The sequence below is a fragment of the Salvelinus alpinus genome, chromosome 30 (genome assembly GCF_045679555.1).
Source record: "Salvelinus alpinus chromosome 30, SLU_Salpinus.1, whole genome shotgun sequence".
NCBI lineage: Eukaryota > Metazoa > Chordata > Actinopteri > Salmoniformes > Salmonidae > Salvelinus > Salvelinus alpinus.
In genome coordinates, this window is record NC_092115.1 from 43,831,704 (window position 1) to 43,847,505 (window position 15,802).

The 15,802-nt window shown below is 42.5% G+C and overlaps 1 protein-coding gene and 1 non-coding gene across 2 annotated transcripts; both read right to left on the reverse strand.

Annotated features, from left to right (window-relative positions):
* Nucleotides 1-1,126: 1,126 nt before the first annotated feature.
* On the reverse strand, nucleotides 1,127-15,416 carry LOC139559683 (mitochondrial adenyl nucleotide antiporter SLC25A24-like). The gene is made up of 10 exons (XM_071375886.1): nucleotides 14,958-15,416; nucleotides 13,585-13,711; nucleotides 12,833-12,920; nucleotides 12,497-12,608; nucleotides 11,732-11,890; nucleotides 11,397-11,549; nucleotides 5,842-5,949; nucleotides 4,679-4,846; nucleotides 4,205-4,355; nucleotides 1,127-4,011 (listed from the first exon to the last, which is right to left on the reverse strand). Exons 1-10 carry the CDS (start codon nucleotides 15,138-15,140, stop codon nucleotides 3,830-3,832), a joined length of 1,431 nt encoding a protein of 476 aa, XP_071231987.1. The 5' UTR covers nucleotides 15,141-15,416; the 3' UTR covers nucleotides 1,127-3,829.
* Nucleotides 2,595-2,647, reverse strand: LOC139560686 (U7 small nuclear RNA). The gene has a single exon (XR_011672025.1). It is a non-coding gene; the product is annotated as a U7 small nuclear RNA (small nuclear RNA).
* Nucleotides 15,417-15,802: the final 386 nt, after the last annotated feature.

Here is a 15,802-nt window from a genome sequence, read left to right on the forward strand (position 1 = left end):
TGGCTACAAAGGGATCTTTCTATGCTTGGGAGAGTACTTCTGTCCAAGGCAGAGAGACTGTCTCGCTTTGTGTACCCCTCATTATCTTTATTTGTAAGTCCCTCTAGTTGTAAAGAGATCAAAAAGACCTTTCTTGACTTCATCTGGAAAAATAAGTCTCACAAACTAAAAACGTCAGTCCTCTCTAATAAAAGGGCTGAAGGAGGTCTAGAAGTGTTGGATTTTGTTGACATAACACTTTCAAGATCAACTGGTTGAAAATATGTTTGATTAGTACTGATTCAATATGGCATTTCATTCCAAATAATGTGTTTAATAAGTTACATTTTTACTGAAATGTAATTATATTCCTGAATGATTACCCATTAAATTGGCTAGGTTTCACCAACAAGCTTTAATGGCCTGGAAAATGTTTCCTGCACAATTTTTCCCCACGTAAAGCTCTTTTGTGGAATAATTCAGACATAACTGTAAGGAATAAGTCATTGTTCTACCCCAGCTGGCATGAGAGGAATATTGACTTTGTTCTTGATGTTTTTGACATCAGGGGTAATATTCTTACATATGAACAATTTATAACATTGAATGAGTTTCCAATACCTTTCAGAGTTGATTCCTGTGATCAAAGCCGTTCACAGTGTTCTAACTACACTAATGAAAAACTCATCTTAGCTTTGGTAATGATCACAAAGTTTACCCAGAACTCAGATTGGAAGGCGTGGGCTTACTTGAGAAATCTTGTTGTAATAAATATATAAGACAAATTCTCCATTCACAAAACCAATTTACGCCGAGAGGAACATTTTTATGGAACGGGCTTATTCCTGACATTGTCTAGAAAAAGCTTGGTTATTGTATACCAAATAAATTTAAGGAAGTGCACTTTAAAATTCTACATAAGATATGTCCATGTAAATTTTATGTTGTCCAAATTTGTGGCTATTGATGATATCTGCGTTTTCTGCGAAAAAGGTGAATCTGACTCACTTGTTCTTTGAATGTAAATTTGTGTCAGAATTCTGGGAAAATCTTGCAGAATACTTATTTACCATTATGAACACTACCCATGTTTTTGACATGAAGGATATAACATGTTACTATTGCAATGATAACAAGACCATTGAAATGGTTGTGAATTTCTTTTATTCTTGTTGCCAAAAACTCCAGAATTCTATACCAAAATTACACATATTTCTGATTGAATTTAATTATCTTGTTAAGACATTATCCCTAGTAAATAACAACAAGAATAACATCTTCCTGAATCACTATAATGACATTTTTTTTACAGAGTGAATACAATTGCACTAGAATAGTAAAAAAAAAAAAACTATTTTATTGATATTTTTGTGTTTTATTATTTTCTTGTTAATACCTGTGTTTTGTTTTGTTAAACATGTTTGATGTAGCAATGGAAGTTGTTGATTTTTGTATTATGAATAATAAAAAAAGGTACACTGTAAAATGATTGGATAGGTTTTTGGATGTCTCCACAGGGATGACAATGATCTAGAGTTGATTGACACAGTTCAATTAAATCATTCGCGCAACAAGCATTCACAAACGTGCACTGCAAGACCTGTAGATGCGACATGCACACAGCATTGAACATTTGGCTTTGCACTATTCATTTAAATTGAAGTTGTAAATATTCCATTGTGAATATTTATACGTGGACAACCATCTGTTAACATTTGTTTGGACCCATAACACAGGCATTGCTTTCCTTTCAGTCTAAGCTTTGTGAGAACATTCATACAACTCTCACAATGTCAATCGATTCAGGTATAGTAGACCTATTACATATTCAAACATAATTAAGACATAAGACATTGAGGCAACATAACCATTGGCCTCAAGTAGTAAAAATGTTTAGTGGGTGCATGGCATGCATATGGAGTGTGTGTGTGTGTGTGTGTGTGTAGGGGGGATCCTGAAGTGATTCTGAATTGGAAACCAGTATTGACAGTGTACACAACCTACTTGAATTTCAGTCAAGCTTAGCAAAAAAAGAGGCAGAATTTTTTAAGACTTCCCCCCTTAGCTCCAGTAATGATTCACAGACAATATTTGCATGCTAGCTTTTGTAACTATGAATATTTTTTGCTTGAGATTCAGCTTAACAGTCAACAACAACAACAAGGTAGGCATTGTCTTTCAAGAAAAGCATAAAGTAAAAAAAGACATGTTTGTAAATCATCTGTTAAAACACATGAAAACACAGCATTGAAACAGCAGTTGTAAATGACACTAACCTGTAAAAATAAATAGAACCAACCAAATAAAATAGAAAAATATGATATTGAACTTAGTGTAAGGCACACTTATAAATACTGTAGTATTACTATAGTTAAAAAACTATAGTATGTACTGCAGTGCTCTGTGGACATTACTGTTCTATTTACTATAGTGTTTTATGCATATATTACTAATATACTATAGTATTTACAATTTACTATAGCATAAATACTGTAATATTACTATAGTTAACATTTTTCAGAATATATACTATAGTATTTACTGTGGTGTTTTTTTCAGACATTACTGTAGTATTTACTATAGTGCTTTTGTTTTATTGTCTTTGATATAGAAGTGGGGGCTTTCTCCTTGAGGAAACCTACTGGACAAATACTAAAAGAGCACATTTTCCATAACCTGTAGGGAACACAATATATGGTCTATACTTGGCATGTAGGCTTCTCACTCAAGGGTGGCACAAATTGGAATATGGGGAGGGGAATTGGCTGGGCATATTCAAATTCAAATATTTTACAGTTCACTACATAATTATACAGTAAGTACTACACATGAATTAGGGATACCACACTGTGTAGTATAGTATTCTACAGTATACTACCAAATTATATATTAAGTAATACCCCTGATCGAGGGATACTAGTGTGTAGTATAGTATTCTACAATTTACTACAGAATTCTACAGTAAGTATTACACATGATCGAGTGATACTACCGTGTGTCGTATAGTATTCTACAGTATACTTAGCCTGGGTACCAGCCTTTTTTGGCTAACATTCCACTCCTCGACAGGTCGACATGGAGAAAAGCTGTCCATGACAAAGCGGCATGGTACAAAGGAGAGACTTCCCATCAAGAACGCCCAACCACCACCACTCACCCTTGCCCATACCGCATCAAAATACGTGGCTCCCGGATCGGCCTCTTCAGCCATCTGAAGACCCACAAGCAGGACCCACCGGGAGGATAATCGTACTCGACCCCGAGTGGTCGTTGATGATGTGTACCAGTCTTGACCTGGCGACCTTGTAGCCTACTCCATGTCATATAAATATATCTTTGGCATATGACACGGAGTACAGGTAGTGGAACGTTAGCTAAATTGACTGGTACCCAGACTACAATTTACCACAGAATTTTTGAGTAAACTGTAGTAGTGTGGGATTCTCTAAAATGTGCGCATGGAGCGTTTAATATTACAGTGGAACAAAAATAGTTTTGACAAAGCTCTTGAACCTCGTCCACAGTGTTCACCTGAAGACATCAATACCTCGTCCTCTCACCCTCTCTGTTTTAAGATCCATAATGCAGTTCTTAACAGGTATATTGTACCATATTGGAATTTCACCTTGAGTTAAAGAGGAGAGCATCATTTTTGGAGAGTCTACTGGCCTATCTCAGACCCAACCTCGATTTCATGTTTCTCCTCGTAACGCTCAGTACACAGAGTGATCACAAGATGGCAACGTTTGGTTGTCTACGTGAGATCATAAGTGTCTGTGCGGATCACTAAGTTCCAACTAAACTGTCCAAAAGACCTAAAGACTTAACATCCTGTCTGACTGTCCCTGCATCATTTGGAGATCCCCAGGCCGGTTTTCATGTACTCGTAGACCACATAGCTGATGCTCACAGCAGGAATCACTTTCATGAAGTTAGGCAGGATACCCCGGTACAGTCCAAAGAAACCCTCGTTAGCCATGATCCCCTTCATCAGTCCAGTCATGGTGGACTTGTCCGACGCTTCCAGAGTTGCTGAGAGACAGTAAATGAAAAAAAGGATGCAGAAGGAAAGAAAAAGGTTACACAGCCTACATATCAGGACATCTGTAGCAGCTGGTTTCATTAGTCAAAGATTTCTTTCTGTGCTGCTGGAGAGATGATTTGGAATGTTTTTCGGCTTCAATAAATAAAGAATATCTCATCTAGTTCCAGATGTATTTATTACCTTGTGCCTGCATGCGTGTGCGAAGCAGGGCGAGGGGGTAGCTGGCCAGCTGGCCACAGGTGCTGGAGATGGTGCCACAGCCCAACAGCACCAAGATGCCAGGGTTGGCTGTGTCTTTGGCATAGCGGGACAGCCATGCATTCTTCAGGCTCTGGGGAACACAAAGAGAGGGTGGGGTAAGGGACAAGGGAAGTATCATGATTTAGGGGGTGTGACTGGCGCCAAAGAGAATCTGTGTTCAGACAGTGGTCACATTAATGTGGTAAGCCTTCTGTCATTTAGAATGACACAACGTTTGACGAATGCAATTCAGTGGATTCACTGGATTGTAATCTTGAGTCCTGAAAAACGTCCAAGATTATGGAATTGTCTGTTTTCGGTAATACACACCAGTGAACTATAAATCATTGCAGTACTACAATGTGGAATGAGAAACAGCCTTGACTCTGTGATAGAAATCGTCAGCCTGCATACCTCGTAAACAGCAAGGTCGATGCCAGCATAGGGAATGATGCCTATCATGTTGGGAGTGTAGCCTTTATAGAAGGCTTTGATGCCCTCTTTCCTCAGAATCTTCTTGGCACAGTCAAACATTCCATTATACTGGCCAGTTTTCCCCAGAGTCAGTCTGGTCTTCATGACCTAAAAGGAGAAAGAAGACAATGGAGAGATGACGCTCAGCTATATACAATTAAATAAGTACTGATAGTTTATGAGAGGTAGCGGAAATGCAGTCCTAATTTGTGCTGATCCTACAGATTGCAATCTTTTCAATGAGAAACTGATTTTAATTTGATCAGTGAAGGGTGTTTGCCAAATAAACACATTAACATACAATACCCGGTCAAAAGTTTTAGAACACCTACTCATTCAAGGGTTTTTCTTAATTTTGACTATTTTCTACACTGTAGAATAATATCGAAGACATCAAAACTATGAAATAACAAAGTGTTAAACAAATCAAAGTATATTTTATATTTGAGATTCTTCAAATAGCCACCCTTTGCCTTGATGACAGCTTTGCACACTGAGTAATAATGACTGTATAAATGAAAATGCACAATGTAATCATGTCAAAGTGTGTCAAATACAGTATGAAAGTTGAAAACACTATGTTAACAGCACTGTGCGTGCGTGCGTGTGCCCTAACCTTGCCAAAAACTTAGAGCTGTGAATGGATCAGTGGTTCACCAATCAGGGCCTTGATGGGTTTGGCAAAAGTAACAAGGTAACAAGGTGTGATGTGTAATGAAAAAAAAACGATGATTCTTTGGGACCATCAGGTGACGTCCTGACAACTGATACACAGAAATGTTCCTGCAACGTTCCCATGAAACGTTTGTATGTTCAGTTACACTAGTATGTTCCCATGAAACGTTTGTATGTTCAGTTACACTAACGTTTTAGGTTAAGCTTTTAGGTTCAAAATGTACCTGACAAATATATTTTCAGGGACATATTTCTTCCCGAGATTATTTTTTATTTTTTATTATGTTAAATGAATTGTATACCACCTGCTAACGTGAATGCAGTTGACCGATTAATGTTGCTCTATTATGGGAATGCTACTTGATCAAATGAATTCCAGGGATCTGACAGTGACGGAGACCCTCGGTAACAGTGGGTTGTCCCCTCACCTCCATGGGGTAGATGGATGACTGGGCGGTGGCTCCTGCCAGAGAGCCAGCCATGAACCTCTGGTGGGTCTGGACCTTCCCTCCCTCTGGTGTCAGCAGCTTCTTATACTGATGGGGGAGAGAGTTGAGATACACCATGAGGATGACACAGAGATACTATTAGAACCCCTCTCTCTCTCTCTCTCTCTCTCTCTGTAAACAACAGCCGTAGACTAGCAGTGAAAGGTAGAGGTAGATATGTACATACATGTAGAGATAAAGTGACTAGGCAACAGGAAAGACAATTAACAGCAACGGCAGCGTATGTGATGAGTCAAAAGAGTTAGTGCAAAAATAATGAATGTGGATAGTACGGGTAGCTATTGGTTAACTATTTAGCAGTCTTATGGCTTTGGTGTAGAAGCTGGTCAGGGCTCTGTCGGTTCCAGACTTGGTGCATCGGTGGCTGGAGTCTTTGAACATTTTTAGGGTCTTCCTCTGACACCGCCTGGTATAGAGGTCCTGGATGGCAGTAAGCCTGGCCCCAGTGATGTACTGGGCCGTACGTACTACCCTCTGCAGTGTCTTGCGGTTGGAGGCCGAGGAGTTGCCGTACCAGTCAGGATGCACTCGATGGTGCAGCTGTAGAACTTTTTGAGGATCTGAGGGCCCATGCCGAATATTTTCAGCCTCCTGAGGGGGAAGAGGCATTGTTGTGTCCTCTTCATGACTGTGTTGGAGTGTGTGTGTGTGTGTGTGGACCATGATACTTCCTTAGTGATGTGGACACCGAGGAACTTTAAGCTCCCGACCTGCCCCACTACAGCCCCATGTGTGCTCGGCCCTCCGTTTCCTGTATTCCACGATCAGCTCTTTTGTCTTTCTGACAGGTCTCTGACCTCCCTGTATGCTGTCTCATTGTTGTCGGTGATCAGGCCTACCACCTTCGTGTCGTCTGCAAACATAATTGTGGTGTTGGAGTCGTGCGCGAACAGGGAGTACAGGGGGGCCCCGTGTTAAGGGTCAGTGCGGTGGACATGTTGTTGCCTACCCTCACCACCGGGGCTGGCCCGTCAGGAAGTCCAGAACCCAGTTGCAGAGGGAGGTGTTTAACTCCAGGGTCCAGGGTTCATACAGACAATGACAAGTCACATTCAAGGACTTTCAAGTACTTTTTCAAATTCATATTTATTTTCAAGGAACATCAATTTCTAATAGTTCATATTATGCTATTGTTACTAGTCGCCACCAGATGGCAGTATAGCACCACAACCCCATGAAAAGAAAATAAACATAATATTCAAATCAAATCAAATCAAATTTTATTAGTCACATACACATGGTTAGCAGATGTTAATGCGAGTGTAGCGAAATGCTTGTGCTTCTAGTTCCGACAATGCAGTAATAACCAACAGTAATCTAACCTAACAATTCCACAACTACTACCTTACACACACACACAAGTGTAAAGGGATAAAGAATATGTACATAAAGATATATGAATGAGTGGTGGTACAGAACGGCATGGCAGATGCAGTAGATGGTATAGAGTACGGTATATACATATGAGATGAGTACTGTAGGGTATGTAAACATAAAGTGGCATAGTTTAAAGTGGCTAGTGGTACATGTATTACATAAAGATGGCAAGATGCAGTAGATGATATAGAGTACAGTATATACATATGAGATGGGTAATGTAGGGTATGTAAACATTGTATTAAGTGGCATTGTTTAAAGTGGCTAGTGGTACATTTTTACATAATTTCCATCAATTCCCATTTTTAAAGTGGCTGGAGTTGAGTCAGTATGTTGGCAGCGGCCGCTAAATGTTAGTGGTGGCTGTTTAACAGTCTGATGGCCTTGAGATAGAAGCTGTTTTTCAGTCTCTCGGTCCCTGCTTTGATGCACCTGTACTGACCTCGCCTTCTGGATGATAGCGGGGTGAACAGGCAGTGGCTTGGGTGGTTGTTGTCCTTGATGATCTTTATGGCCTTCCTGTGACATCGGGTGGTGTAGGTGTCCTGGAGGGCAGGTAGTTTGCCCCTGGTGATGCGTTCTGCAGACCTCACTACCCTCTGGAGAGCCTTACGGTTGTGGGCGGAGCAGTTGCCGTACCAGGCGGTGATACAGCCCGACAGGATGCTCTCGATTGTGCATCTGTAGAAGTTTGTGAGTGCTTTTGGTGACAAGCCGAATTTCTTCAGCCTCCTGAGGTTGAAGAGGCGCTGCTGCGCCTTCTTCACAACGCTGTCTGTGTGGGTGGACCAATTCAGTTTGTCCGTGATGTGTACACCGAGGAACTTAAAACTTTCCACCTTCTCCACTACTGACCCGTCGATGTGGATAGGGGGGTGCTCCCTCTGCTGTTTCCTGAAGTCCACAATCATCTCCTTTGTTTTGTTGACGTTGAGTGTGAGGTTATTTTCCTGACACCACACTCCGAGGGCCCTCACCTCCTCCCTGTAGGCCGTCTCGTCGTTGTTGGTAATCAAGCCTACCACTGTAGTGTCATCCGCAAACTTGATGATTGAGTTGGAGGCGTGCATGGCCACGCAGTCGTGGGTGAACAGGGAGTACAGGAGAGGGCTCAGAACGCACCCTTGTGGGGCCCCAGTGTTGAGGATCAGCGGGGTGGAGATGTTGTTACCTACCCTCACCACCTGGGGGCGGCCCGTCAGGAAGTCCAGGACCCAGTTGCACAGGGCGGGGTCGAGACCCAGGGTCTCGAGCTTGATGACGAGTTTGGAGGGTACTATGGTGTTAAATGCTGAGCTGTAATCGATGAACAGCATTCTCACATGGGTATTCCTCTTGTCCAGATGGGTTAGGGCAGTGTGCAGTGTGGTTGCGATTGCGTCGTCTGTGGACCTATTGGGTCGGTAAGCAAATTGGAGTGGGTCTAGGGTGTCCGGTAGGGTGGAGGTGATATGGTCCTTGACTAGTCTCTCAAAGCACTTCATGATGACGGAAGTGAGTGCTACGGGGCGGTAGTCGTTTAGCTCAGTTACCTTAGCTTTCTTGGGAACAGGAACAATGGTGGCCCTCTTGAAGCATGTGGGAACAGCAGACTGGGATAAGGATTGATTGAATATGTCCGTAAACACACCAGCCAGCTGGTCTGCGCATGCTCTGAGGACGCGGCTGGGAATGCCGTCTGGGCCTGCAGCCTTGCGAGGGTTAACACGTTTAAATGTTTTACTCACCTCGGCTGCAGTGAAGGAGAGCCCGCAGGTTTTGGTAGGGGGCCGTGTCAGTGGCACTGTATTGTCCTCAAAGCGGGCAAAAAAGTTGTTTAGCCTGTCTGGGAGCAAGACATCCTGGTCCGCGACGGGGCTGGTTTTCTTTTTGTAATCCGTGATTGACTGTAGACCCTGCCACATACCTCTTGTGTCTGAGCTGTTGAATTGCGACTCGATTTTGTCTCTGTACTGAGACTTAGCCTGTTTGATTGCCTTGCGGAGAGAATAGCTACACTGTTTGTATTCGGTCAGGCTTCCGGTCACCTTGCCCTGGTTAAAAGCAGTGGTTCGCGCTTTCAGTTTCACGCGAATGCTGCCGTCAATCCACGGTTTCTGGTTTGGGAATGTTTTTATCGTTGCTGTGGGTACGACATCGTCAATGCACTTCCTAATGAACTCGCTCACCGAATCAGCATATTCGTCAATATTGTTGTTGGACGCGATGCGGAACATATTCCAATCCGCGTGATCGAAGCAGTCTTGAAGCGTGGATTCAGATTGGTCGGACCAGCGTTGAACAGACCTGAGCGCGGGAGCTTGTTGTTTGAGTTTCTGTTTGTAGGCTGGAATCAACAAAATGGAGTCGTGGTCAGCTTTTCCGAAAGGGGGGCGGGGGAGGGCCTTATAAGCGTCGCGGAAATTAGTATAACAATGGTCTAGGGTTTTTCCAGCCCTGGTAGCACAATCGATATGCTGATAGAATTTAGGGAGTTTTGTTTTTAGATTAGCCTTGTTAAAATCCCCAGCTACGATGAATGCAGCCTCAGGGTGTGTGGTTTCCAGTTTACAAAGAGTCAGATAAAGTTCGTTCAGGGCCATCGATGTGTCTGCTTGGGGGGGAATATATACGGCTGTGATTATGATTGAAGAGAATTCCCTTGGTAGATAATGCGGTCGACATTTGATTGTGAGGAGTTCTAGATCAGGTGAACAGAATGACTTGAGTTCCTGTGTGTTGTTATGATGATCACACCACTTCTCGTTAATCATAAGGCATACCCCCCCGCCCCTCTTCTTACCGGAAAGATGTTTGTTTCTGTCGGCGCGATGCATGAAGAAACCAGCTGGCTGCACCGACTCCGTTAGCGTCCCTTGAGTTAGCCATGTTTCCGTGAAGCAGAGCACGTTGCAATCCCTGATGTCTCTCTGGAATGCTACCCGTGCTCGGATTTCATCAACCTTATTGTCAAGAGACTGGACATTGGCGAGTAGTATGCTAGGGAGTGGAGCGCGATGTGCCCGTCTCCGAAGCCTGACCACGAGACCGCCTCGTTTGCCCCTTTTTCGGCGTCGCACAGGGTCGCCGGCTGGGATCAGATCCATTGTATTGGGTGGAAGGCAAAACACTGGATCCGTTTCGGGAAAGTCATATTCCTGGTAGGAACGATGATGAGTTGACGTTAATCGTATATTCAGTAGTTCCTCCCGACTGTATGTAATGAAACCTAAGATTACCTGGGGTACCGATGTAAGAAATAACATCATATTCATCACTACCTTACAAGTTCTTCTCAATAATTCACTGTTTCACTACTTATTTACTACATACATGAGTGCTAAGTCAGTACTGATGATTTTGAAATTTGAGTAGTGATGAGCAGAGTTTTGGGACATGCCTACTGGAGAAGGGCGGGAGGGCTGTATGAGGAAAATGGCACGTGAACGGCCACCAGAACAGCAGAATCACAGCTGCCGCTTGATAAAGTGGAATATCGCGGGCGCCCTGGGAATTTTAGCTATCGATGTGACGTTTGGCCGCGCCTAATCAGTCAGTTCTGTACCTGCCTAGCTGAGTGGCAGTGTGGGTGGAATGAGCGAGCTCGCCTGGCAACCACAGCGCGAAACACGAGAGGAAATAAAACTTGGTAGTCTGCCTGGAAAATAGTTTGCAAAACCAATAAATGTTTCTAATATTTTTCATAAACATATTTGATCATTATCTGTTCTCCCCTCATTTTAATTCAAGTACTTTCAAGTGCCAACTTGAGAAAATGTCTGATTTTCAAGATATAACCGTACTTGAATTTCAGAGTGCCAAATTCAAGTACTTTAACCTACTCGAGGGTCCATAGTTTAGTGATGAGCTTGGAAGGCACTATGCTGTTGAACGCTGCGCTGTAGTCAATGAACAGCATTCTCACATACTGTAGAGGTGTTCATTTTCCCTGTCTGTCTTCCCCTCTCTGTCACATTTCCTATTCCCACTATCATTGTATTATTTACTTTCTGTATTAAATATCTCGCTATAACTTTCTCTATAGGTCTCTCTCTCCCCCTGCTTGTCCCCCTCCGTCCATCAAATGTGACAACTAAACAGAAGAAACGGTGTCCAACCTGTTCGTAGGCCATGAATTTGATAGCAGTCTCAGGGGCTATTTTTAACACGTTGACCCCGTTCCCTCGCCATAATGAGGCCACGCCCCCTTCCTTAATCATCTGCTTGAATCCTCCCAACAGGGTGATCCGGTTGGACATGGAGGAGTGGACCTGAAACACAACCACAGGGGTTGGAGAATAGACCATTTCGATTAAATGTTTGCATTCATATACTGGTCGTTTTTTTTCACTAGGTATGAGGTTAGGAATAAGGGTTGTGGTTAGATCATACTTGTAGTTATAAAGCATTATATTCCCAATCCTCTTTAGTAACGACCCTTCCAGTACTCAACCTGCATGAAGACTTTCACCCTGTCCAATGGGGCGGTGCCTGTGCGAGAGACTGCCCCAGCCATCGCCCCGGCAGCCAGCTGTTTCCACCAGCCACCCGAGGTCTTCTCCTCCTCTGTGAACTCATCAGGGATGGCAATGCTCTCACCTATGTCTAGCACCTAGTGAGTGAAAGAAGAATGATGTTAAATTGTCCTTATACCCGTCAACCGCCACCAAGAGTTTTGAACGTTTTTCATAGCACTTTGCACTCAAGCATACATCGGGAAAAATATTTGAAAAATCGTGCGGTGGTGATCAATAGCCCCCATGACAACCAAATGTTAATGTTTGCCTTTTATACTGTTGCAACTTTATCAGTCAGGCCTGTAAGATAAACTGCAACACATGTGGTCAACAAAACTTTCTGTAGACAAACACACACTACCACCTACCCTACCAACAGGCCTATTCTGACACACTGCTGAGAGAGGAACTTCTTATCCAGACCTGCTATCTCACCAGTTGTGGCTTGAGAAGTTGCAGCAACACCAGCCTAGCATGTAGTGTCTCAGCAAAAAGCTATAAAAGGGACTCGCTATTTCCTAGAAACAGAATTTGTAAGATGATCCACTGGAGATAAACAATGCACTGGAGATGCAGATTTTGTCGACAGAAAGTCAATAGGATAGGAGTTTCTCCACAACATTGCTTGTACATATCTTGTTTTTCAAGGGGTGTGTGGGTGCAGGTGTGACTCCGGACTCCGGACTGGGTAACCCACTCACCGAGGAGTGTTTCCAGTAGCGTATGATTTCATTCAGGTTATGGGCAGGATTGAACAGGAAGTGATCCCTCCACTCGTTCCAGTCCACCATCATGGTGCCATCGATGTCCATGCTGCACAGACAGGATATGAGGTCACAGAGCAGGTAGTAACAGTACTAGCCTGGTTACCATTCTACTTCTGCTTTAGCCAACTTGACAATGTTTGTTCCAGCCCAGCACTAATTTAACTAATCAAGGTTTTGATGATTAGTTGATAAGTTGAATCGACTAAAATGCTTATAGTTTGTAAGAAATGACATGGCTAATGAAGGGACACTTAGCTTATGAGGACAAACCTTTGTAGGATTGTCTGGGCCTCTTCCTTGGTTATGTCCATGCCCAGCTCTTCAAGGGACTGCTTGATCTCAGAGGCATCGATGTGCCCTGGAGAAAATGATAGAAACATTTCAAGGTTTTGTTTAATTACATTCTCTAGTTCATAAGTATATGTTCATAAGCATAATGCATGTTCTATCATGCCTTGTTGTTGTAACAGTGATACTACATTGTTATGAGAATCATGTGCAGTCATTCTGACAGAGACAGGTCTCATCACAACAAGATCTCACAGTCTCACTTCAGTATCAAGGGGGGATAAACATCTATGGGTGAAGTGAAAGTAGGTAAAAGGTGAAAGTTGTAAAAACAGAACAAATTGACGGTTAATCATAAAAAACTTGAGGGTTAAGTTTAGGCATCAATTCCGACTGGTTATGGTAAGGGTTAAGGTTTGGGATAAGGTTAAAACAGAAAACAGAATGAGTGCCAAGCTGGGATTGAAGCCGTGACCCTTCCTGTAGCCCCATCCACAACGCCCTAGCAAACTGGGAGCCAGACGGTAATACCTGCTCACGTTGCCCCTAGTGGACGGTATTGAATGCATCTCCCGTCATCCTAGGGTCCTGGACAAATGTAAAATACTGAAGTCTATCTGTAGTGATCTCGCTGCTCATCAAGTACTGTACTTCCCTACACTTTGTGTCACCAGTGATTCCCCCCAAAAAAATCACCAGTGCTTTGTGGAGAAGGATATGATATGGTGACCTACCATCGTTGTTTTTGTCCAAGCTCTTGAACGTCAGGCGCAGTTTCTTCTCGTGTTCTTTCAGATATTTGTTGAACTCATTGAAGTCAAGCCCTCCATCTTTGTTTTTGTCACCAGACGATACAATTGTCTGCACAAACACAAATGAGAGGATTAGTTTATTTGCCTCACTGTTGGAAGTTGAATCATTGAAACAGAACTTTGTACATTGGCAAGGTTACTCACACACGACTACGACTCATATGCATCACATAGGCTGCCTCACTAATTCAAGCAGTTGCATACTGACTCACACAGGAACAGTATAGTTTTTCAATGCTATCATTAAGTGGTAGGCTAATGTTATAGCGTTACTGTGTAACTATAAGATGTAACTTACTGTGTAACTATGCACATGAATGAATATTGAATGGTAAAGAATATTGCATAATGACTGGAGATGGCCAAGTCAATGGGGCAGGTATCTTCCACTCGAGTGGTGCTAGTAACAACACAAACCAATGTCTGTTTTCATTCCCTAATACTGGGGATGAGTAATTTGTAGATGTCATATTGTAGATGTCATATTAATGATGAAACCTGTGTCCTGCCGGATAATCTGTGATTGCTACATACATTTTTAAACTTTTAAATTCATGATACATACTCATTGATTCTTGAAGAATATGACTTATAAAAGCCTCATGAGATTAGTTCAACTGTCTAACCCCATCAGAACCAAAAACATAAGCTTGATTTACTTTAGTTATTTCAATGTAAACAAATACTGTATAGCCTCAAAACATGGTTAAAACAAGGCAACAGTAAACATGCCATCCTCCAAGAATGATGCAGCGCCCCCATTGGGCCAATCAGTGTTATTTTGTAAATGTGACATCTCAATGGCAAGACACATCATCCACCCAAGTTTCGTCAAAACCGGGCCAATAAATCAAATGTTGTACTAACATATGGATGGAGACATATTTAGTCCCCCTCCCCCTTTTTATATAACATTTATCCAGTCTCATCCCTCAGCTGTTTACCGAAAAAGTGGTAGGGTGTCCGCGTTGTTGTTTGAATCGCCGATTGCCCCTTTAAACCAGTCCTGCTCTGATAACACCAAACACGAACACTGTTACTACTGCTTTATCGCTCCAGGATGTAACACGTGTGACAGGGAGAAACTAGTTAGTCGGCTAAAGTTTAGTATTTAGTTTATATAAAGTGTAGGTTTTTTTATTTACAGGGAAATGCCCACACATGGGCGAATAGGCTAAGTGAACGAGAATGGCATATTTCTAGGTCTGTGTTGCGTATATTTGCTACACATAGTGTATGTCCCAATCCCAAATCCTTCACGACGGGAAACGGCATGGCTCTACATTTACATTTACCTGCGCTGCACCTTTGCGGAATGATATGCCCATTGCGGTTAGGCCCGCTCTCAATTCGGCAACATCGACCTTCCCATCCTTGTTGGTGTCCAGTTTATCGAATAGGTCTTGGTATGACCTTTCACTATCGGGATCCCAGCATCGGGATTCTGTTAGAACAAGTCCTTTTATAACATGATACATTGTTGCTGTTGGCAAAGAGGCTACAGATAGCCAAGGCCCAATGTTTTTCAGAAAGTTGAATGCATAGTGCTCAGTCAATACGGAACCGCGGTTTGAGAAAAGGGTCGGTCCTCGTAATCCGTCGCAAATTCGCAATTATCTCCGTGGTCGACAAGGAACATACCGGTACACGAATTTTGAGACGACAATCTGACACAGCTTCATATATCCTACAAATACTGCTGCATATCAGTAAATAACCTGAAATGAACTTGTCGGGATTACTGCAGTCATATTGAGGGTGGGCGGTATAAGGAAGGACGCACTAGTATTCTTTCAGCAGCACAAATGATGACGCCACGTTTGTATGGTAATTTCGAAACCTTTTTTAAAAAGCCCGATATTCAAACCATTGCAATGGGGATAACTAATTTTAAAAATGTATACTTTTTAAAATTATCAATGGCCACTTGTATTGTGCCAACAAGAAAAGGCAATACGTAATTTATAAAAAATAAAGACCAATAATGAAAAAATACCAATAATGAAAAAATACCATGTTGTCACTGGAATGTTAATAGTATTGGGCTGTAGAGAGAACTTTTCTATCTCAGCTAAAGTGGAGTGGAAAATACTAAGTAGGGTCTCTACTAACCGTGGGGGGGTAGGAGCCTTGTTATGTG